A 24,841-nucleotide genomic window follows, 5' to 3' on the forward strand; every position below is an offset into this window, starting at 1 on the left:
TAGAATTAACATAATAAAAAAAACAGCCGTATGATAATGTATCACAGGATTATAAAAAAAACATGTTATAGTTATAATTTTATATATATATTATAAACGGTAGTAGAACAGGGCTTAGAAAATATAAAAGATTTGATTAAGTTTTAAGTAGTCTTAAAGGGACTGTGCACGAATAAGATCAAGCAATATAAAACACCTTCCAGCAGTGATGGTTAACATTTTAAGTTCTACAACGGTCTTATATTTATAGCAAAAATGGGGGTAAATTAAAATCATGATGATGTGATGTATGTACTTATGCCACTTAAAGCATTCGGTCATATTCTGTAATACTATTATTCCACCTTTTCCACAACAAAACAAAATTCGCGTTACCATTGGAAAGTGCTGATAATCACTTGCTCTCGTTCATGCATAGTTCCCTTCATTTTCCGAATTAAGTTTAAAAATTGGAAGATTTTTACTATACCCATTAATGTTAGTTTGTCAATCAAGGTCACTATATTACAGTTAGGGAGTTGAATCCATTTTTATAGAAGCAGAAATATAATCTATGATTATGGTTTGGACCCTCTAAAACTGTAATCTACCTTTCCACTTTCCCCTCTCTTGGTGAAGATATCTTCAACGCCGATACGATTTTTGAAATGTAAGATTCTATTTCCCCTTCTCTTGGTGAAGATATCTTCAACGCCGATACGATTTTTGAAATGTAAGATTCCACTTTCCCCTCTCTTGGTGAAGATATCTTCAACGCCGATACGATTTTTAAAATTTAAGATTCCACTTTTGCCTCTCTTGGTGAAGATATCTTCAACAAGAGAGACAAAAGTGGAATCTTATATTTCAAAAATCGTATCGGCGTTGAAGATATCTTCACCAAGAGAGGGGAAAGTGGAAGGGTAGATTACAGTTTTAGAGGGTCCAAACCATAATCATAGATTATATTTCTGCTTCTATAAAAATGGATTCAACTCCCTAACTGTATTATATATATACAATTTTTTAACAAAAAATAATTTTATATATATGTATTATGTACATACATTCACTTAATAATTAAAAGGTAGGAGATATTTCAATTGAAGATAAAACAAATTTTCCTTAAATGACATTAACTTATTACATTATTATATTTATTACTAACAAGAATGGCTAAACAATGATATTAAGTAGGATGCAAAATATTTATTTCACTATTTTATATTAGTTGTAACTGAAGTTATATTTGGAACTAACTAAATATTAACATCAATATAACCAGAAAATCAAGAAAGGGTTTGTTTGATGGTGGGTTAATTTAGGGTCAAATTTTGTACAGTTAATATTTTTTACATTTAAGTTGCGAAAATATTTTTTAAATTGTTCATTTATCAGAGAAGACTTAAAACGTGTTTTAATTTAACTTTTATAGCAGTATTTAGTATAAGTTAATTGCCCTAGTAAGTTTAAAACTTGTGTACAATATCGGTCTACTTGGTGTCTGTTTTCGTGAAGTATGATTAGTGATAACTACTCGTACTTTCTTGTAATAGTCAGGGATATTGGGAAACGTAAATTGTAGAAAAAAGTAGCTTTTAAATTATCCTATTTCATTAATAAGCAAGCAAAAACAGAGATCTAAAGGGGGTAAAAACCTAAAATTACAATAAATAAAATATACCCTTCTGTAGATTAAAATCATAGGTGGAAAAGTTTTTAAAAAATACTAGTTTTTACCAACTAATCAAAATTTTATACACCATAGCTTTTCAAGATATAGGGAACGTGATTTGAAACTTTGGGTACCAGTATAATTTATAGTCCAGTGTCCACAACCCTACGAAAATTTTGGTCAGCTTTTATGTGGGATAAAATTTATGTTATTTACATATCCCTTTAATTCTGAAAATAAGCCGCCAATTAAAAACCAGTTATGGTGTTGACAAATACCCAGTAGTCCTTGAATGTACGCAAGTTAAAAAAGTACAGTATCATTAATATTTGGTTTTATAATTCAGAAATTGTCACATAAAGCTTTGTTTTCTAAAAAAAAACGATATTTTCCAAGAATTCTAAAGAAAGCAGATTTCAGTTAAGTAAGAAATAAAGATTAATTTTCGACTATTGTATTTCACCAACTTGAAAAAAATTTAAGAAATTTCAATATTTACAATGAAAACATATTACAATATTATTTATACAAACAAATCAATTTTCTTAAGGATATTCAGATTTCTGTAGTCATCATAACTTGTAGATTTTTGTACATTTTTTCCAGTCAATACAATATAGTATATTTAATTTTGAAGATCATTTCTTGTATTCACTTCCTTTTAGAGTTTCGTCTTCTTCGTTTCTTAACTCCTATAAAAAAAAAGGATTGAGATCTAGTGCAGTTCACGGTAAAATGTTCCTGGTAACGATTATAACCTAAATCATCTTGGCTATTCCAGATTATTTATAGGCCCTTCTTCAGCCAAAAAACATGGTGTGCGGGCATGACCTGTTTGTTCCGCCATTTGGCAGCTAGCAGCCTTTCAAGTTAAAAGACTTTTGGTAATAATCGTTACCAGGAACATTTTACCGTGAACTGCACTAGATCCAAAGTTTTTCTTTCATTTACATCTTCAAAGCCTTAGAAAACAAAGAAACTTTTTATTTTATTGCACAAACTTTGTCTTAGTGTCCTACAGCATTTTTAAAGGGCGAATATAGTTTCAATATGATATGAGCTTATATGAAAGGTGCCATTACATACTTTTAAAATATCTATGTTAAATTTAAAAAATCAAAAAAATCCTTAAGTAGATTTTGCAATTTTTGCTTTTACTTCAACATATGATAAATGAGAAAGTCAACAAAATCGTTTATTTTACCCCTTTACAAGACTTTTTTTGACTAGTTTTCTTAAAGTGATTGAGAATCTAATTCATAACTTAACAGTGGTTTAGAAGGGGTTAATATAAGCAGCATCGAAAGGCATTTTTTTAGTTTAGCCTCTTAATTTGATTTTTATGAAAAAAATATAAAAATTTTTTTTTGACTATTTCTCTTTAATTTTTTTTGACAGTAATATAACGGGAAAAATTTAAGATAATTACTTTTAAACAAAAAATCAAGAAAACTTATGTACTAGACGCTATTGGGTATAATATGGGCTTTCTTTTGGAATTGAAATAATGCGATAATATCAAAATCTTGCAAAAGAGATAGTTTTTTAGCATGTCTTTATTGCACTAAATTTTATATTGAATGAGGGGTTAAAGGAAAATGCTCTTTTTTATTACAAAATGGTGATTCTGACTTTTTCTAGTGGTTCAGTCGTATTAAAAATTAATATTGTAATGTCATCTTTTTTATATAAAAGTAATTTTATATAATTATACGACGTAAATTAGTTATTTTTCTGTTATTTAAATTGCGAAAAAAAATGTTTTAGCTAAAATAATCGAGTTCCTATTGGCTAGCCAATAGGATTTGAGGATTGGAGGGGGAGGGGGGTAAAAGGAGAATGGGATAAATAATTTTCATCATGGTTTCCAAAATTACTTTTTATTGTTTTTAAAAATATGAAAAGATGAAATTGAAAAGTACTCTAACTATATTATTTTTATTTAATTTAACTCCCGCCTTTCACTATAAATTTTTAAATAAAAATGAAAATAAAATATTTTTTTTTTAATTCAAAAGTTGGCCGCTATGATTTGATCAGTTTTTCTGTTGTTCGCTGAATTTTTTCTCTAAACAATAAACAGAGTTGTCAAATTATCTGAGATTAAGATTAAATTACATTTTAATTTTTACACGTAAAAAATAATTTTTTTAAAAATACATTTTTCAATAACGACATTGATTAATAGCATTATTTTATTTTATTTTATAATTAATTGGTAAATCTGGCAACTATGGTGTCAGCTGATATTATGCCTATGATAAATTGATAATTGTCTGCTACAGGCTACAGGCTAAAGCTATGAATGACGTTTTTGAAAACAATATATTCACATTATTTTGTTAATTATTACAAGGAGCGTTGCGGAAGCGTTTAATTTTGGTGCGGCTCCGGCTCCAACCTAACATCAAGAAAAACTCGACATATTTTTTTCCCACGTCTACTTTTGACTTTTGAAGGTTCTAAAAGTAAAATTTTTGATAAAAATGGACTTGAAAAACTGAAAATTATAATTTTAAAAAAATCTCTTTATTTATCTAGTCCGGAGCCGTCTTTTAACTAAAATTACGGCTCCAGCTCCAGCAAAATTTGGCGGCTCCACAACACTTATTATAAGCAAAATTTGAACGGTTATATCTGTCCATATTCGACAGCTCTTTTTTTTGTGAGAGATGTCAAAATGTTCAACGGCTAGCGAGACATACAGATAGATTAACTTTTACTTTATTATAAGGAATGGCGGCCCTTGGGTTCGTTTGGAGGGGGGGGGGGGGGAGTGAAGTCGAACTCACTCCTCACTCTCAATTGTAGCATCTATTGAGAGCAACTCAATCAGTTTATTACTTATTGGAATCGTAAGATTTACACAATTAAATAAACCTTTAATATAATGTTGAATTTTAGATAAAATTTGTAAACAGGATTTTTTTTTATTTCAGAAGAATAAATGTAACTCAAAAGTAAAAACAACCAACCAACATTTTTATAGAAAAGTAAAGGTAATTAATTCCATTTGTATTATTGGAATTTATAAACTTTCTAGTTCTGGACTGCTCTATACCTTCAAGGAACCGCCAAATTATTATAATTGAACATTATATTAGAATTATTTTAACTTTACTATCCATGGACAGAGTGCATGGCACGAAAGAAAGCAAGTATTGTTAAGCACCTTTAAAGAATCAGCATTTTTAATTTACTTGAAATATAGGATAAAGAAAAGGACATTCTTTTATAGTTGCCTCGCTCATAATACTTTACCTGTTCTAAGAATCATTATTCTTTAAAAAAGTTGTTAAAATGCAAAAAGAAATCAGCAAAGATGTATGGACTTTTTGGTAACGAATATAGAGTTGCAACGCTTTCTAAATCGTATCTAACTGTCATAGGAATCACCATGCAAAGTTTGAAATCGATAGGATAATTCTAACATGTCTATTCTAATAACTATATTATACAATAGTTTGTCAAAAAGATTAAAAATAAGCTATAAGCATGTTAAAAATGGACGTACAGTCTTTCTGGTAACAGTTATAGAGTTGCAATGCTTTCTAAACATCATGTTCGAAATTGATTGGACAATTCTAAATGTGTAATAAAACGAAAATAACCATTACGGACAGACGGACCGACCCTAATTTTAGAAAACTTCGCTTTTAAAAATGATAGGATTTTACCAGCTCTGTTAGCCAAACCCTGTAACTAACTCAATTGGTTTTAATCTAATATGTTTTCAATTTGATATCCGCAGAAAGGTGTCTTTAATACGATGCGATAAATAACGAATATAGATTAAATTAAACTTTAGAATTAGATTATACCTACAAAACAAATATCTATCTATCTACATCGTAAAAAACTTATGTGTATTTTTAACTTAAACATAATTTAGGTTTGACGATGGAGCTAGAGATGTAAGAGAACTACGCAAGAACAATCAGTTGGATGGTTTTGATTCCAGAGGAAATATTAATGTGAGTGGTCATTTTATATGCTTTTTTTATACACAAACTAGCAGATATGCTGATATATACCTACCTAATTCAAGTATTTTTCCTTTTTTGTTGGAGTAAATATTGAATTGAGGTACCCATCTAGTTATTAAGTTGATACTTATAAATTAATGGAGGAAGGGGTCATCGTACTCCCAAGTTACACTGGTATCCAAATTTTAAAAAACCACATTATCTCGTTCGTTAGCTTAAAAACTTTTGATCCTATTTTTAATTGTGATCGTTTGGTGTTTAAACTTTTCAACTTTTTCATCAATTTATTGTACATTGTGTTATCTCTTAAGATCCCTGATACTTATTTATGTTAAGATTTTTGGTTAGCCTTAATGGTTTTATCTTGAAAATAAATATTAAGCCAAATTGTTAATATATTTATGTAAAGGGGGAGGCGGGTGTGGCACTACAGGGTGCACCACATAAATCCGGACTTTTTTTTAAACGGCCCGGCCATAGCGCAAAACTACTTGACCAATCAGGATGTTTGACCCCACTATAAAAAGCTTAGGTAATAGGTAATGACCTTTTTGCCCATGAAAATCTTTGAACTATATAGGACGTGTACGCCGTGCTTGCCGTGCATATGTTCAACAAGGCAGATTCGAATTGCGCAGATAAATTACCATTGATTTATGACTTTGGCCTACTTAATCTGACCTCAGCCCATCTGTATGTGAGATGGGCTAATGAAACTTGCTGGATATACTATCAGATACCTAGTGAAAACTCTAGAAAAGACTAGAGCTCTCTAATTCTATCCAAGCTGACTTGGCTGTAGTACTCCGACAAAGTGGATCGTGGTAGATTTTAAGATGTCAAAAACGTCAAAAATCTCGGTTCTTGACTTCAGGGGCCCATATGGAACCTTGAAACTCGTTTCAGACTATGTATTGCACTGAAAACCCTATCTTAATCTTAGTGCCATTTTGAAAAAGGTATAAAACGTTGTTCTAGCTTAATTGTGGCCCAAATGAGAGCTGCCGTGTCAAAAGGTAGCTTTAAAGATAGGTTAATTTGGATCTTGCTGTTACTCACTCCTTAAGGAGATGTGGCCTCTCAGCAGCCCCGATCTTAATCCAATGGACTTTTGGGCCTCGAGCGCCATTAAAGCATGAACCAATACACGCGCCCATACCAAAAAGACCTCTCTTATTGCTTCTATCATGGAGAACTTTTCCTGTTTGAACAGGGACATGGTGACCAGGGTCGGCGGGCGGTTCAGGGTGCGGGTAGGGGCGGTGATTGAGGCTGGCGGCGATTTTATTAGATAATCTAATAGTCATATACCTAGGTTGCTTCCCAGTTTTTAAAATTCAATAAAATCTTTAAAATTGACGATTTTATGTTTATTTGTTTAAAAATAAGAAAAAGTCCGGATTTATGTGGTGCACCCTGTATTTAAAACCAAAACTAAAAGTCTAATGAACTCAACTAAAATAGAGTTAAAGCACTGAAATTTTGCATGGCAGTTGATTTAAAGAGGTACACTGTAGATTCGTGGAACTGTAAAGGAATGTCAACGGAACCGCAGTTTTCACCAAAAACCGCTGTTTCCCGCCATAAATATTTTTTGTCTTTTATTGCCAAATCAGACAATTTTGAATGATCTGAGATAAACTTTTTTTTCATAAAAATTTCACAAGTGTCATGGGAAGCGGCGGTTTTGCCGCCGTTTCTTCATAGTTTTACAATGTAGGTACCTAATTAAAGCGACTGTCCTGCAAAATTTTAGTCCAAGTTGATTTCTTTTAATGTTAAGATTTGGATTTTATAAGTGTCACATCCGCCCCCTCCCTTTTCATAATGTAATACATATATTTATAGGTACAAGCCAATTTATTTATCTGCTCGTTATATTTTTCATTCAGAGGAAGTGCAAGGGCAGCTATTGCTTGAATAAAAAAAAATGTGAAGATAACTTGCCCATCAAAACTTTATTCAACCAATTACAAATACACAATACTCTTAATTTTCAAAAATTCATTATCCCAGGTATTGGAGGTAACAAACAGGCCAGACACCCTGGAATCCTGACCTTATGAGACCTGGTTGTTTGGAACGTAAGGTCAAATTTTCCCTACCTGACCTGAATGGACGTTACAACATAATCAAGATCCACACAAGAGCTATGTCTGTGGAAAGAGATATTAGGTAGGTTTTAAGTTGCACTTTTGATTTTGTTTCTAATAGCACATAATTAGCAGAGTTGGAGTACAAATTAATATGGTAACCTAATTTTCATAACACTACCTACTCTTATTTCTGGCTTAACTTTTAGTACTAATATTCAGGGAGTAAGGGAGGGGACAATGGATTGAATATTCAATTTTCAAGAGTCTCAGACTATGGGTACTGGCGTAAAGGGAATGTGCACGAATTCAGCAGTTTCTGACTGACTTTGAGGCAATGCCCCGCTAACTAGCTGAGTTAGTTTTGAATATTGCAGACAGAAAAATTTGTTATTCATGGCTGGTTTTAACAAATATTTTTTCCCAAGAAAATGTCATTTCATGTATAGAAACTTTACTGTGATATTTATGTATTAAAAATCTAAGAACCCCTTGAATTTAGGTAGCAGTTAAAAATATATGAGAAGGGTTGACAAATTTCTAAACAAGATTTTTCTAGTGATTAATTACAGAATGTTTACTACATTGTGATCTATTGGCAATTTAATTTTCAATTAAATGATTTTTTTTAGAACTAATTTTGTTTTAATAGTTATTTCTTTTTCGTATTATAAACGTCTTTCCGCGGATATATAATGTACAATTATAAGATTAAAACCATTTTTTTAGCCCCGAGGTGCCGAAGGCACGGGCTAAAAAAACTGGTTTTAATTTTATGATTGTACATTTTATATTCGTAGGAAGCTGGATATAATACGATGCTAGACATAGATTTTTTGTATGGATGAGAACCGGTTCCTATCCACCGGATTCGAATGAATACGAGAATAGTTATTTCTCGTATCGTATTATAAACGGCTTTCTGTGGATGTAGAATGTACAATTATAAGATTAAAACTAGTTTTAATCTTATGATTGTACATTTCTATATTCGTAGAAAACTGGATATAATACGATGCTAGACATAGTTTTTTTCGTATTCATGAGAACCGGTTCCTATCCACCGGATTCAAATGAATACAAGAAAAGTTATTTCTCGCATCGTATTATAAACAGCTTTCCACGGATATAAATGTACAATTATAATATTAAAACCAGTTTTTTTAGCCCCGAGGTGCCTAAGGCGCGGGCTAAAAATACTGGTTTTAATCTTATGATTGTACATTTTTTTATTCGTAGAAATCTGGATATAATACGATGCTAGACATAGTTTTTTCGTATGGATGAGAACCGGTTCCTATCCACCGGATTTGAATAAATACGAGAAATTATATTACCATTATCCCTTTACAATTTTGGTCATATTTTCTGGATAAATCTGGTTTTCATTGCTTTTCAGCGAAAACTCTTAAATTGAATTAATTGCCCATTGTCCCCTCCCTTACTCCCTGACTTTTATTACTTTGAGATTTGAGTTATTAACACGTAACAAGTTTTTTTTATACAAAGTACTTTGTGTGGAAGTATCACTGTGGCAATTTTGCAAAAAAAAATAACACTTTTTGGTATGAACTATTTTAATTTTTAGGTGATTTTTAGAGATGTTAGCTCGTCTGTGTGTGCAAACACAATAGGAGGTGAAATCCAAAGTTGTAAAGTTGTGTAAAGAAGATGGCATGTTTGACATTAGATCCATTCGGCATCTCCAGGCTAAAAAAATTGTATTAATCTTATTATTTACAGTTTTATATCCGCAGACAGCTGTTTATAATACAATATGATAATTATTTTAATATTTGCATTTAAATTTTAGTTTTGTCTCAGATGATTCGAAATTGTCTATTTTGACGAGAAAAGGTAAATAAAAATTCGGCGGGAAATGACGTTTTCGATCTTAGTTGTAGATTCAATTTTTTGTGATATATCTAACATTGTATGTGATAATATACCTCAAAATAGAAATTTGTACCATTTGTCAATGAGATTTAAAAGCTGTAAAAATTCATTGTTCTATAATTATCATTATTACCTATAGTATTTTTTTTATTTACCTATGTACCCCAGTCCGATTTTTTTAACATAAATAAATATTTTTTAAACTTAACAGATTTTTTTCATTAAATATTTGTCTTTTTTTAAAGCTTGGCTACACTATACCTAATTCACTTTGTCTGTAGGTAGGTATTTAGGTTTTGTGATTTTCTTTGAGTTTATGCAAATTCTCTTTTCTTTTGTTATGTGAACTGAACATTTCCATTATAACATACTTCTTCCATCCTATGATTTGACTTCGCTACTTGTAGATGTTGATAATGTAGTTTTTATTACTTTTAGTTTTAATTAGGGTCCGAACCGTCCGTCCGTATGTAATATGTATACCCAGAAAGTTAGCTCTTCACACTTATTCAATTGTCGTATCGATTTAGGAAGCGTAACAAACAACTATATGTATAATCTTTACCAGAAAGACTGTACATCCATTAAAACATAGGGATTTTTACTATTTATAACTCCCTTTGATTCCAATTACGATAAGGTACAATGTTATAAGCAAAGCAGCTCTATATATAAGTCCTAAAAATGTAAATATGTCTATAAGCAGGTTTGCAACAACTCGTGCCACAACATACCAACTATTTTATTTTGGGTGCTTCTCCCTTAGTTTTAGAGATAATTGGGTAAAATCTTTTTAGTTGTGTCACTAATTAACCCAAGTTTTGGTATCTTTAATAAAACCGCCGCTCCCGCTGTCCCACTAAAAAATAACAAGGTTTCAAATGATTCCAAATTACCTGATTCGGCGAGAAATGCAATAACAAATTTTTTTTGGCGGCGGCGGAAACCTGCGGTAAATGGCAGGAGCGGCGGTACCGCCGCAGTTATTTATAAAAATATATTTTACTGACCAACCCAAAAAGATTTTGTTTCAATATCTTTAAAAGTACAATAAAAGCACTGAATTTAAGATCTACCTTGATAAAGGAGAATTTGAAAAAAATGACTGAAGTCCCAGGGTTACTTGCAATGGGAAATTTTTAAAAATAACATGGTCGCAAATGATTCCAAATTGCCTAATACAGCGAGAAATGCAATAAAAAAAATTTGGGGCGGCGGCGAATGGTGGTCCAGTCACCATTTTTTTTAAAGATACCAAAACTTGGGGTTACACAACCAAAAAGATTTTACCCTATTATCTCTAAAACTAAGGGAGTAGCACCCAAAATAAAATTGCTGGCATGTCGTGGCACGAGTCACCATATTTACTTGCTATTTTACTTAGACTTATACATTTATATTATGTTTGTTCAGTTCTGATGCAAGTGTTAATGATTGCTTGTCCTACCATTTCAGAGCTTTGCTTTTATGGATTTTGTCATCTTTGTTGTATTTAGACAAGAAGTGATGGAAGAAAGGACTTTAATTTTAAATGTTATTTCGATATGTTATAGTAATGATTTTGCACGTAAAACGCACACCTGAAAAGAAATATTTAAGGGCTTGCGATGTTGCTGTTCGGATTATATTCAGGACAAATAAAAATGTTAATGATTGCTTAAAGGTTTTCGAAGTAGAAATCAAAAAGTGGTATTATCCTCTCAGGATTTTTACTTTCAATTTTGAATTGATTTGAAGACATTTTTATCAAGAAAATTTCTTATTCCTTAAATCATATTTCTTGCGACACAACCTATTTTTAAGAGATATCATTATCGGAATGCTGATGTAATTATATCAAATTATACCTAATATACCTATGTAAATTTTATTTCTTTTCCCAATGGTGAAATTGTCGTCCAAGATCGGGGAATTGTACCTATGCAATCTTTGGTAAATAAATTCGATCTTAGACAAAGTAAATTTTAGAGTAATTTATAAATTATCATTGCTAAAAAAAACTATATTAAAAAGTAATTCTTAACAGACTTACTGAGATATTAGGATTGTAGAGTCGCCACGCTTTAATTAAAATATTACTTTCTAAATGGTGTATTTATTTCAATCAATAAGTGTATTACATAACAAATACTTAACAATTTAGAATTTAATACACAGCTTTCTGGATATTAAAGTGAGGGGCTGAAGGTATCGGCAAGCAAAACTGGTTTTAAACAGTTTGATAATCCTTATACTAAAGTAACAGGGTGTTTGTGTGTCTGTACCAAGGATCTCGCTAACTGCTGAACCGATCGGGTTCTCCTTAACAGGGTAGCTTCTCATAGGTCTCGGGAAGGTTTATAACTACTTCTTGGGGGGTGGGACACCCCAAACCCCCAAAAATCCCCCCCCCCAAAAAAAATTGTTTGAATTTTGTTTAATTAAAATTAAAAATTTCGCCCCCCCCCCCCCAATTTTTTTTTACTTTTTCTTTTAAAATCTAAAATAAAAAATTTCAAATTGGGTTATTAAATTCGACTCTCTCCTTCTCAAGTGCCCCTAGAGGCCTCTAGGGGCGTAGCCGCTAGTCCTTATAATAAAGTAAAAGGATCTTAGTCTGTGTGTCTGTTTGTTTGTCTGTTTATTTGTACCAAAGGATCTCGCTAAATGCTAAACTGATCGGGTTCTCCTTAACAGGGTAGCTTCTCATAGGTCCCAGGAAGATTTATAACTTTTCTTGGGGGGTGGAACACCCCTAACCCTCCCCCCCCCCCAAAAAAAATGAAAAATAACCCCTCCAAAAAAAAAAATTTCCACCTTCAAAATTTTTTTTAATAGGTAGGTACTTTCTCTTAAAATCTAAAATAAGAAATTGGGTTATCAAATTCGACTCCTCCCTCCTCAAGTGCCCTAGGGGCCTCTAGGGGCGTAGCCGCTAGTATATTATATATATGAAGTAGCTGTGCAACTAAATAAAAAATTCAACAAAAAAACTATCACGAGAGCATTACATAATTGAACATGAATTCACAGGAATAAAGGAACAAGACAATATAAAGAATTCAATTTCTAGTAGCAGTCGCTACCGGCTAGAACAAGATGTAAACGGCTAGGAGAGGCCAAGAGTATGATGTTTAGATAGGGCTTGTGACATTTTTATGGGAAAATAGCCGAAAACGGCCTAACGGCTGAGCCGACAGCCTTTACTTTTGCAACTTTTTGTTCAATTTAGTGAAAAGAGACCTACATAGGATTTTCATAACGAAATTCGGATTCTAAGTGCCATTTGCAAATTAATTACGAAATGGTTGCATTTTAAATCCCCCCTTTACACACCTTTACTTCCCATAAAAATTATTATCCACTTTAAGGTGGGTAAGATTAGATTAATATTAATTGTACTTAAAAAAAAAAAAAAATTTGGGAACCTAATAGAATCTTAATTGAATTTTACAAACCATAGGTGTCAAAACTTAATTTAAATCTACAAAGGAGCAATTTTGTATATTGAAATTGTGGTTGTACATAAATTTTTCGTCGATTGTCCTAACCCGTAATATACCTGGGTACTTTTATTAAAATATTTTTTAAAATCACGATGAAAGATTGATCTACAACCTAATGTATTTGTCTACTCAAAAGGAAAAAGTAAAGAATAACATCAGCGGTTTCCCCTAGAAGCGCCTAGTCAAGCACAGATTATCGCCAACCCCCTTCCCCTACTTTGAAGTAAATTGGAAAAAAGGGGGGTTGATTTTTCGTTTGTTTAGGTCAGGTTAAGTTATATTGGATACTGTATTCCCGTAGTAGGGTAAAGTCATGGGAATACATGCAGGCACTTTTAGGGAAAGCACCGATAAAGCAATTGACATTAATCAAGGAAAGCAAGGAAGAAACGATAAGGGGTAGTTGCACAAAGTGCATTTAAACTTGAATTTATTGAACTGCATATTTTTTTATGTTCAATAGTTTAAACTACCTACATCTTTATGATCTATAGGTATTTGAAAGAATTTAAATTTTCTACAAGGTAGTTTTAAAAATATCAAGACTTGAAAATCATATTTTTTGGATTTTTGCATTTTAAATGGCTGTCCTGTATTCACAAAAACATTCTGATGACTATTTTGATGGTGTCTAATTGATTGCTATTTATTGTAATAAAAAATTAATTATGTTAGATGATATTCTTGTAATTTTTGCTTGCAATCAATCTTGTCAAATGCACTTCATGCAAGTATCCCTTCAATGGAAATATACAAACGTCATATGATTTAAATCAGTTTTTAGCGAAAAGAAAAAAGAACATTTTAACAAATAACTACTGCTTTGGGTAGGTGTTCGTCCCGGTGTCCCCGCATTTGGTCCCATTTGCCTGTGTAGTCAGCACATTCTTGCCAAAGTTTATCTAGATTTGTGGGCAGGTGAATGACGAGTAAGGTTATCCTATTGACATTCCTGAAAGTAAAGATATTGATCAGGTTGTACAAACTATCAGTGTATAAAAAAAGCAGACTAGACCATAAAAAATGCATTTAAATCTTAATTGATCGAGTTAGATTTAAGTGCAATAATATGAAAAGAATTTTCACTAGTTTTAAGTTCAAAAATTGGTTTTAAATACCTAACAACTTATCATTTGAAATTACTCTTAACAATATTGATTAGGTACTTTATCTGACCCCTGACTATAAATCCAAGCTACTTACATCTATTTTTTCATTCTTTTAAATTGACCAAAAATCTCTACTTCATTTGTCCATTCATTCGGTGTCTACCGTTTTTAGCTATCGAATGCTGCCCGTCTATCTATCTATCTAAAAACTTACTTAACAGTCCCATTGACAAGTCCCACACAGAGTCTCAACACCTCGCTCTTGTCTCCTCTGGCGGCTTGACCGCCGACTACAGCTGTACCTCATTCAGACCTTTGCCACCGCCTTAAGGTTGTTCGTTGTCAACAACATCAGCCTAAAAAACACAGAAAAAATAAGTTTAGTATCTTTGGTAAAGGGAAAGTTGCATGAAGTGCAAAAAATGATTTCGAGCAGAAGTTACGAGTATACCATAAAACATATACCTATAACTTTGTATTACAATAAATTAGGGTTGGCAATCCAATCCGGAATCTGTTCAATTTATGGAAATATTTGAATCCGCAATCCGTTATTTTAATAGCGGATTCGGATGTTAATTGTTAAGCTAAAATCAGCATCTTGAGTTTTTTTGTCTAAATATATATTTTAATTTTTAACAAAGTTAGGTTAGGTTGAGTAAGGGTTAGCAAATGGGCGATGTAGGGTCTAGAAATAGGAGAAAAGCTTTTGTAAAAGTATGAAAAAACGCTGCTTTAGATTCTTCCCAGTACCCGATAAAATTTAATTCCCTAATTTATTTTAAAAGGGGCCTTTTAAAATATTGCTAGAATCCGAGATCTGAAGATCTGGAATCCGTCAAAAAAAAAATCCGGAATCCACGGATTGATCTGTTTCATTTTTGGGCGGATTTTTGTAAGCATTCTAATCCAAATCAGGTCCAAAAATTGGACGGATTGCCAACCCTACAATAAATACCAAACAATAAGATATCACAAAAATAGTCAATGTGCTGTTTTGTGAAAATAAGCCAACTATATCCATTGTATATATCACAAGAATACGATTTTCATTTCTTGATATTATTAAAACTACATGGTAGAAATTAAAATGTAGTTCAAACTATTAAAAAGGGAAAAATTAGCAGTTCACTAAATTTAAGTTTAAATGCATTTCGTGCAACTACCCCTTTAGTTATTTTAATATGTGTTTTTTTTGTTTTAAATAAAGACTTTTTGCAAGACCTTTTTTCTTTTGAAATGAATTTATTAGTCCCAGTGTAGTATTTATATATTATTATATACAAGTAATAGGGTGTAAGTCTGTATGTCTGTATCTTGATAAATACTGGACAGAGAAGGTTTTTCTGTACAGTAAAATTTATCATAGGTCCAGGTAAGGTTTAAGGTTTGTAACTTTGTTAAAGCAAATAACCCCAAAAAAGAGTTAAAGCACTGAAATTAGGCATAGCATTTGCTTTTTCCGTGGGGAGACGGCGGCAGAACTGCTGTTTTTGCCAAAAACCGCCGTAAATTTTTGTCTTATTTCAAAAACTGCCATTTAGATAATTTTTAACCTTCTGAGAGAAACTTTTTTTTGTTCAGTTCCAAATTCTTTAAAACAACAGCCATGCCAAAGGGATCTATCCACGAACGAGAGCAAGTGATTCTAAGCACCTTCCAGCATTTATCCATAGTATTTTTTTAGTGAATATACTAGGTTTAAGTTTATTATTTGGTTTATCGACTAAAAAGTTAGGTATCACCATGGTTTTATATAGGGTTGGCAATCCGTATCTGAATCTGGGATCCGGAATCCGCCTAATTTTTTGGCCAATTTTGGAATCTGAATCCGGAAACCGTTTTTAAATAGCGGATTCGGATTCTCAATCCTTATACTAAAGTAACAGGATGTCTGTTTGTCTGTGTGTTTGTACCAAAGGATCTCACTAACCGCTGAACCGATCGGGTTCTCCATAACAGGGTAGCTTCTCATAGGTCCAGGGAAGGTTTTCAACTATTTTGGGGAGGGTACCACCACCCTCCCAAGAGAAATCGCCCCTAGAAAAAATAACCCTCCCCAAAAAGAGACTTGAACGAAGCATAAACCAATTATTTCTCTAATTAGATATTTCAAATAAAAAAAAAACATTCAAAGTGCCACTAGAGGCCTCTAGGGGCGAAGCCGCTAGTTGGTAGACTAAAATTAGAGCCTAGAGTTTTTAATACTTGTCATTATTATCATCTATAACACAAAGTAGAATGATGTCTGTCCGTCCGCCTGTGTGTCTGTCTGTCCATCCCTTAAGATCTTGGTAACCACTGAACCGATCGGATTCTACTTTTCAGGGTATATACCTATTGGTCTTGTGGTGGTTTTAAGCTATTTTCTTGGAGGATGGTACACCACCAACCCCCCTCTCACAAAAAAATTTTTTTTTTGTTTATTGGGGAAGTTGGTTCACAGCTCCTAGAGGCTGGGGGCAAAGCCGCTAGGTATATATAACATCTTTTAAAATCTTGTTCGATTCTCGGAAGTGAATTATAGAAAACACCAAGAACGTTAATTTTTAGGACATATGTAGCAATTAAATTTTCAATTTTTTAAAAAGCCTTTTAAAATATTGCTAGAATCTGGAATCCACGAGAATCCGCTATTTTTTTGGACGGATTCTTGTAAGAATCTGAATCCGGTCCAAAAATTTGACGGATTGCCATCCCTAGTTTTATATGAAAAAAAATTTAAAAGCAAAGCATTTTTGGTGCAATATTATCAAATGTTTTGATGTTTCAAACTGCTTTTTAAAGCTTTTACACAAAAGTATATTATTTTGATTAAAAATGTTTATGTAGAAAAAGGGTTGGTACCATGTAATATTGTAAACAGTTTAATCTAAGTACTTTTGCAATTTACAGCATTTAATGCTTTTCTGCCGTGTTATTTTATTTTGTCCTTTGAACTCAAAAAGCATTTGATGATATTGGATCAAAAAACGATTTACATTTTAAAGTTTTTTTCATATAAAACCATGGTAAAACCAAACTTTTTAGTTGATAACTAGTATATTCACTAAAAAAATACTAAGGATCAATGCTGGAAGGTGCTTAGAATCACTTGCTCCCGTATGTGGATAGTTCCCTTTCATTGATGTAAACCTTTTTTAAAGTTGAGTTGTAGTTTAGTTTCAAAAAGTACACGACCGCCCCCTCCCATTTAAAAAAAATTAGGTATACCTATCTTGCCAAATTACATTACATAATTTTCATTCTAAGTGCTATTTCCCTTATGTTTCCACCAAAATTGGGATATTTGGAACTAAAAATTATATAGGTATATTTAATATTTCATTCATACTTGATAGCGGTATACAACATTTCTTATGAAAAAATTAAATTAAGCAAAACTACAATTTACTTTATTACTAACTAGAGGCGAAGCCCCTAGAACCTCTAGGGATACTTAAGGTTAGAGGGCAAATTCGACCCGGCTACCTCCATCTTTCAATTTGAGTTTTAAAAAGAAAATACCTAGTTTATTTTGGGGGGTAACCTTTAATTGGGAGGGTGAAGATACACTCCCCAATTATAGGTAAAAACCTTCCCTGGACCTGTAACAAAATTTATTGTAAAGGAGAACAATATCAGTTCAGCGGTTAGCAAGATCCTTCGCTAAAGACAAAAAAATACTTTATATAATAGGATTACTACGCAAGCATCCAAAAACAGTACCTGCATCTGGATGTTCATCTTCTGGGCGCTGTACTATGCCTGGCTTTCTGACTGGGTCAGCTAAATAGAAAGAAAAGTATGGCTACATTTTGTAAATTTAGTGAATTAATGCATTGGTAGCAAGTTTATTAGATGAACCATTCATGTATCCTATATCAAAATAAAAAATCAATGACCTATTGGAGAAAAAAAGCACGAAGTGCATTTAAAGAGTTAAGGTACTTTGAGTAGTGTACTTAAATATGCCTTAGTAGAATATATTAGGCATTGGATAGATATGATTATGTGTAAAAGAATTTTTAACTTTGACCTGACCAAACTTTTTTTATTTGACAATAATTCACAAGAGTTATATAAAAATGAACCGAGGTTCCCTTAGGGCAAGTTCTCTAAAGTTAAAGAACATAAAAAATAACATCCGGTTCTTCATAGGACAGGTTTTCTATGGATAGGTACTTTTAAAAAATAAAGCAAACCATCTGGTTTCCTGACGATATACACATTATCTCCACAAACTAACTAACCATACAATATAAACATATTTATATATATACTCCTTTGTAAGTTTTACATCAATATTACAAAAATATACATATCATAGAATACTCTTGTACCTAATTATTTTGTTGTATAAAAAGTTAAAAGCTCTAGGTATTAATTAGTAAACGCGATCAAAAGTTGTATCAAATGATTTTGCCATAGGTATATAACATGTAAAAACTTTGAAAATAAAAATGAAAAAGTCATTTTTTTTAGGAAAATCCCTGGCCAAATCTTTTAATTTTAATCAATAACTTTATATTATGCATTACTATATTATTTAAAAAGAAAAAAATTAACAATATTTTTTAAAATGCACTTCATGCAACTATCCCTTTAAAAAAAAAAAACGATGATTATGTTTCATTACTAATACTGCATATAGGCATTAATTAGGGCATACATTGACTTTACATAAGGGGAGGGGTAGTAAACGGTGCCGTTTATTTGTAATCTGTGAGTAAAATGGACAAAATATGGAGGTAGATTTTGAAACTTGGTACATAAGCCTTGTGCAATACGTACTAATTGTAAATAAAACAAGGATGACAACATCCATAAGTAGCGAAGCACAAAAATTCGTGGATGGGACTGACGGTCATTGTTGTTTTCTTCAAACCACGGGAAATCTAATTTTGATATCTTTAACTGAAAAATTTTGAAAATCGATCCATAAACACAAAAGATATGGGGGAAAATATAAAAAATATAAAAATAGCCAAAAACCTGCAAAAAGGCAGTCTGACCGTCATTGTTGATTTCTTCAAATGACGGGAAATTTAATTTTGATATCTTTAACTGAAAAAATTTTGAAAATCGGTCCATAAACACCAAAGATATGGGGAAAAATGTAAAAATATAAAAATAGCCAAAAACCTGCAAAAAGGCAGTCTGACCGTCATTGTTGTTTTCTTCAAAAGACGGGAAATTTAATTTTGATATCTTTAACTGAAAAAATTTTGAAAATCGGACCATAAACACCAAAGATATGGTGGAAAATGTAAAAAATATAAAAATAGTCAAAAACCTGCAAAAAGGCAGTCTGACCGTCATTGTTGGTTCTCCAAACGACGGAAAATTTAATTTTGATATCTTTAACTGAAAAAATTTTGAAAATCGGACCATAAACACCAAAGATATGAGGAAAAATGTTGAAAATAAAAAAATAGCCTAAAACCTGCTAAAAAGCCGTCCGACCGCCATTGATGTTTTATAGTTAATTGTGCTCCTTAATGGTGGGAATGTTGTCAAAAAATTTCAGCTCTCTATCTTTTATAGGAGCTGAGTTAATCCCATTTCCCCCATAGCGTTACGGACTGACTGACGGACTGACGGACGGACAAAGTGAATTATAGAGTAGCTTCGCTACTAAAAATTCTTTATATTAGGTTAGGCAGGGTGTCGGAGCCGTTTAATTTTGATGCGGCTCCGGCTCCTACCTTAAAATTAATATATCAATTTTTGTTCATTATTGAAATTGATAAAATAAAATAAATAATATAAAATATTTTGCTTTTATTTGATTAAAGCTATATAAAAGTAGAAGGATGTGTGTCTATTTGTTAAGTAACAATAGTTTTTCAGTTTATTATATGGAAATAGACCGTTGCCAAATTATATTATTACTTTAAAAAATCACTTTTAGCTAATCTGGAGCCGGAGCCGTTTTTAACGAAAAATACGTCTCCGGATCCACCAAATATGTTGCTGCTCCCGGCTCCCAGCTCCGGCTACGAAACACTTACACTTAACCCCTGTAGGCATCTCCCTTATCCCTATGGGGTTGGCCTCCGATTTGCCGAATTATTTTAATTAATGTCCTTAAGAATAGACACAGTGTTTTCGAGAAGAAAAAAAAACAATTAAAGTAAGTCTCTACACAAAAATAGACCAAAAAGCCTAGAAAACCCATTTCCGCAGTTCTTCTTACCAAACCTAACCTAAAAATTTTTAAAAATGGACTTTTTTCAATTTAGATCTAGTACCTAATGGACTAGGCATATGCACCAAGTTACAAGATTCTAGATCAATATTTAGCCCATTTTGATCACGGTTTCCGAACAGAATGAACGTAGTAACCCCTCCACCCCACCGCCCCCCTTAAATATTACTTTCAGACAAATAAATGAGAAATTGACATGATACACAATTGTTTAGGAGTTTTGTTTAACAATAACAATATTTAAAACAAGCGTCCTTATTTAATACAAAAATAGGAGAAACAGATATGTAGATGGAATGAAAGAGTAGAATAGCAACATAAAAGTAACATTTTCGAATACTATTTTTTTAATATTAATAAAATCTAGAGAACCACAGAGTCCAGAAACTCGTGGTACCCCTGATTATTTTTAAATATGGGCACCTAAGAACTAATAGAGTAGCCATTAAGTTACTAAGTATACAAAGCTATTAGCTTTCGATGTTAGATTAAAATACAAATATCTTGTTTATCTATCAAAATTTCCTTGAATTTAAAAAGGAAAGAAAGGGTAGGTAAATAAAGTTATGAAACCTAGAATTAAACAGTAACCCTTTAATCTTCTTTAAATGTGCGCGACAATTTTACAATAGTATTGACTTACTGCCGGGTTTCATTGTTTAGAGCTAAAAGTTTAGTTCTAATATTGTCTTGATATAAAAATTTGAAGAAGTGTGAAAAGTTAAAATATGTAATCATGCAATATATTTAGTTACAAAAGTATTCATTTTCGATAAGAAATGTATATTTAGCAAAAGGAGTAAATTGTAATAATGTAAACAGTTTGATTAATGTACTTCTGCATTTAACAGCATTTGATGTAATATAAAACAAAAAGTACTTCAATTAGCAGCTGGAATCACTTTAGAGCTCATTCGATCGTGGATTGTCTCCTTTTTAATCAGCCTATATATATACACCTACAATAACTGACGGATTAGATTCATCTAAATCTAATTTAAAAGGTTTTTTTTGTTGATTGCAAAATATGCTAATTGAAAGAGTAGGTATTTTATCTAATAATGAACTTACATCTATAAGGGTTCAAAGAAGCAAACGCGTCGTAATCCATTTTTACTTTCTGAAAAAAAGTATCAATCAAACCTTATAAATTTTAAAATATCATTCAGTAGGTAAAATATTGCAAATGTCTTGACATATTTCAAAAACCAAATCATAAACAATTCACTATATGCTATTTGAATGAAATAAAATATAAAAAATTCACAACCAAACTATGTATATCAAAAGCAACGTCAACAAGCATACGAACAGTTGTTTATTTACATTTTACATATTTACCGGGCAATCAGCTGTCTTTGTGTATGTGTGTGTGTGCGTGTGTGTGTGCGTGTGTATAGACAGGCCAATACGGACGGAATCAGCTGTCTTTGTGTATGTGTGTGTGTGCGTGTGTGTGTGCGTGTGTTTAGACAGGCCAATACGGACGGAATCAGAGATGTGTAGATATGTGAAATATGCGTTATAAGCGGTTTGAATCGCTTGGTTTGTATCGAAGACCAAAAAAATTAAGAATTTTTTTGTTTTATTTTTTTTCATAAAATATATTCCTGTTATGCTAAAATTTATAATTTAAGCATAAATCTGTAGACATTTGTATTGTTTATAGGTTCTAGTAAATCTTTTTTTTATTTTTCTTCCCAAAAATGAGAAAATTATGTTTTAAAAATCATCTATTAGGGCAAGAAGTCTATAAGCAAAGTAAGAATATTAAAAATCTATCTCCTATATACCTAATAAAGGAAACTGAATATAAATTGCACTTTTAAATAGCCGTTTTATTGCTGCACAGTCTCTATTACCTCGATTTTTAATTTTCATCCTATATCAAGAAAATTATTTTTTAAACAACGCTTCCTTAACCACCATTTTTTGATCAAGAATATTGGTGCTAAAAAGAAAATCTATTAATTTTTCTATAAAAAAACTTATGGGATTACAAAAATGTGAGTGGTCAATGTTATTGTATTAAGCTAAAGCTTCTACATGGGTTCTACAAGAACCATATTAGCTACCTATACCCTTTAAGTTTAATTGATTATTACATTGGCATGCATCTTAATTGATAATTAAAGTGTTTATTTTTTTTATATTATATACTATTTTATTGATTTTTTAAAAAGCATAAAATAATTTGCGTCAATTTGCGTCCGGAGTAATTACTAGGGTAAATAATACGTTTTAAAGTTTTTTTTTCTGTATAAAGATCAATGATTAATTCTTGATGATATAATTACCCTAGTACGCATTTTTCAACACACACACACAAACGCACCGATCGCCAGATTTTCTCCAGAAAAAAATATAAGAAAAAAAACACTATTCACCTATTATTTTTGTCCTCTTTAAATTAATTATAACAATTACCATATAATTTTCATACTTACATGAAATAAAATTTCTCCTGTAAAGGTTTTTTTTTTTTAAATAAAATTCATATACTTTACACTTTGTTGGGGAATATTGTCAAGGAAGAAACAATCCACAATACAAAAAAATAGATTGATAACTGGTTTCCACTTTTATTACGACTATCATTTAACGAAAGCTTTTTAATTCAACCTTAAACCGAAGCCTTGTGTGATGCTAGGGTGTTTGGAGTTCTTAGGGAACCACACTTATTACATAAATTTATCCTGAGAATGTTCAGGTTTTAAGCTATAACAGACTTATACATTTGGATATGTCAATATCTTAAAGTTACTTATAATCTATGGAATTGCACGGTTTTTTTGAGCCCATATTATATTCAACCTATATTCGCCCTTTAATTTAAATAACAAATTGAAAATAGGTTTAACACATTCGCAAGGTAATACTTTTAAAAATCTGCACTTTCACAAATAGTACCTGATTGAGCAATAATAATCCCTCCCTAATTTAAAAAAAAAAAAATTTAGGTAGTTTTTCGTCTGTTATCACTTTAGATCAGGTTAGGTTAGGTTATATTGGATACTGGGTAGCCCCAATGGGTGAAAGCACCGCAGTTATAGGACAAAAAGGAGATTAGACATAGAAAAAACCCTCATTTTCAATTTATTTAAAAATCTGTAGAAATTCAAAATTAAAAACATTTGACATGAGCATGACAAACAAACCGACTGGACAGTCAACATAAAAGAATTTGAATCAATGAAAGAAAAAAAATTGTTGGTTTTATCGTATTTTCACAGTAGATTTTCTCCTATTTATAGCTCTTTGGGGGGTCTTTTACCCTGCGAGCCAATTTCCTAACCATGCAGGGAAAATCATTAACATTTACCTAACCTGACATAAAATAACCTATCAAAAGCTACTGTGAAAACGCGACGAAACTCGCTACTTCGTTTTCTTTTCACGATCCGAGAATTTTTATTTCGATTAATCAATCAATACCTGTTTGATTAGCAATATTATCATCCAAACAAGCTCTCAGCACTTCACCCATGTCAATACTTAAATAAAATAAAATATAATAAAATAAAATAATACATTTTAAAAGTTGGGATAATCAAATCATACAGAAAGTTGCTGTCAAAAATAATACAAATCTGTATGTTTCAAATGGACGGACTTTCTGGTAACGATAATTGAGCTGCTACGCTTTCTAAATCGTTATACATAACTGTTATAGGAATCATAATGCAAAGATGGACGAACCTTATTATAGAAATCTTCGCTATAAAAAGAATATAGACCTGAAGCCCGAACAAGTTTTCATTAAGAACCTTACAGTCATAAAACTGCCTTTGATAAAAAATAGATGTTACAGACATACTTGTCCTAATACAGACTTTGCCAAAGAACAGAAAAAGGAAAGTAATTTGGTTCAATCCTCCATACAACTCTACAGTAAAAACTAACATTACTAAGGAGTTCTTAAAGCTAGTTGACAAACACTTCCCTAAAAACTCACCACTCCATAAATACTACAACAGAAACACATTGAAAGTTTCATATTCAACAATGGCTAACATGGGAAGTATAATCCAAAGCCATAACAAAAAACTACTGGGTGAATCAAACCTACCTACAGAAAAGGGTTGCAACTGTAGAAGTCCACAAGATTGCCCCCTGGATGGAAAATGCCTTACAGAAAGTTTGGTGTACAAAGCCCTTGTAACAGATGAAACAAACCAAACTAAATACCAATATATAGGGCTGTCATCTGGACCTTTTAAAAACAGATACTACAAACCAGGGTTTCGGATCCGGATCTGGATCCGGATCCGCAAGGATCCGCATATTTTTGAGTCCAAGGATCCGATTCCGGATCCGGATCCGCAAAAAAATGCGGATCCGGATCCGGATCCTTAGACTCCAAAAAATGCGGAAAAAATGAAAAAATCTACCTAAATTTATATAAAATCTCAGACATTCTCTTGATGA

The 24,841-nt window shown here is 31.8% G+C and overlaps 1 protein-coding gene and 2 long non-coding RNA genes across 6 annotated transcripts in view; 1 reads left to right on the forward strand and 2 right to left on the reverse strand.

The window, feature by feature from the left end:
• Window positions 1-998: 998 nt before the first annotated feature.
• Window positions 999-24,841, reverse strand: part of DCP2 (decapping mRNA 2) — a 50,350-nt gene continuing 26,507 nt past the window's right edge. For both annotated transcript variants that reach the window (XM_080177633.1, XM_080177632.1), the window contains exons 14-15: window positions 23,849-23,907; window positions 999-2,346 (exon numbers count right to left, since the gene is read on the reverse strand). In XM_080177633.1, the coding sequence (XP_080033759.1) occupies window positions 2,306-2,346; window positions 23,849-23,907 (100 nt within the window). In that variant the 3' untranslated portion in view covers window positions 999-2,305. The remainder of the gene's footprint in view (window positions 2,347-23,848; window positions 23,908-24,841) is intronic.
• Window positions 3,934-9,744, forward strand: LOC145332626 (uncharacterized). The gene is made up of 4 exons (XR_013884240.1): window positions 3,934-4,653; window positions 5,547-5,628; window positions 7,657-7,815; window positions 9,322-9,744. It is a non-coding gene; the product is annotated as an uncharacterized LOC145332626 (long non-coding RNA).
• Window positions 12,506-21,577, reverse strand: LOC145332627 (uncharacterized). 3 transcript variants are annotated; one of them, XR_013884243.1, is made up of 5 exons: window positions 21,485-21,577; window positions 17,932-17,991; window positions 14,438-14,579; window positions 13,171-14,066; window positions 12,506-12,697 (listed from the first exon to the last, which is right to left on the reverse strand). It is a non-coding gene; the product is annotated as an uncharacterized LOC145332627 (long non-coding RNA). The 3 variants fall into 3 exon arrangements; XR_013884242.1 differs by having other exon boundaries at window positions 13,160-14,066; XR_013884241.1 differs by having other exon boundaries at window positions 12,506-14,066.

The sequence above is a fragment of the Acartia tonsa genome, chromosome 11 (assembly GCF_053477335.1).
Source record: "Acartia tonsa isolate MP-2025a chromosome 11, ASM5347733v1, whole genome shotgun sequence".
NCBI classification, from domain to species: Eukaryota; Metazoa; Arthropoda; class Copepoda; order Calanoida; family Acartiidae; genus Acartia; species Acartia tonsa.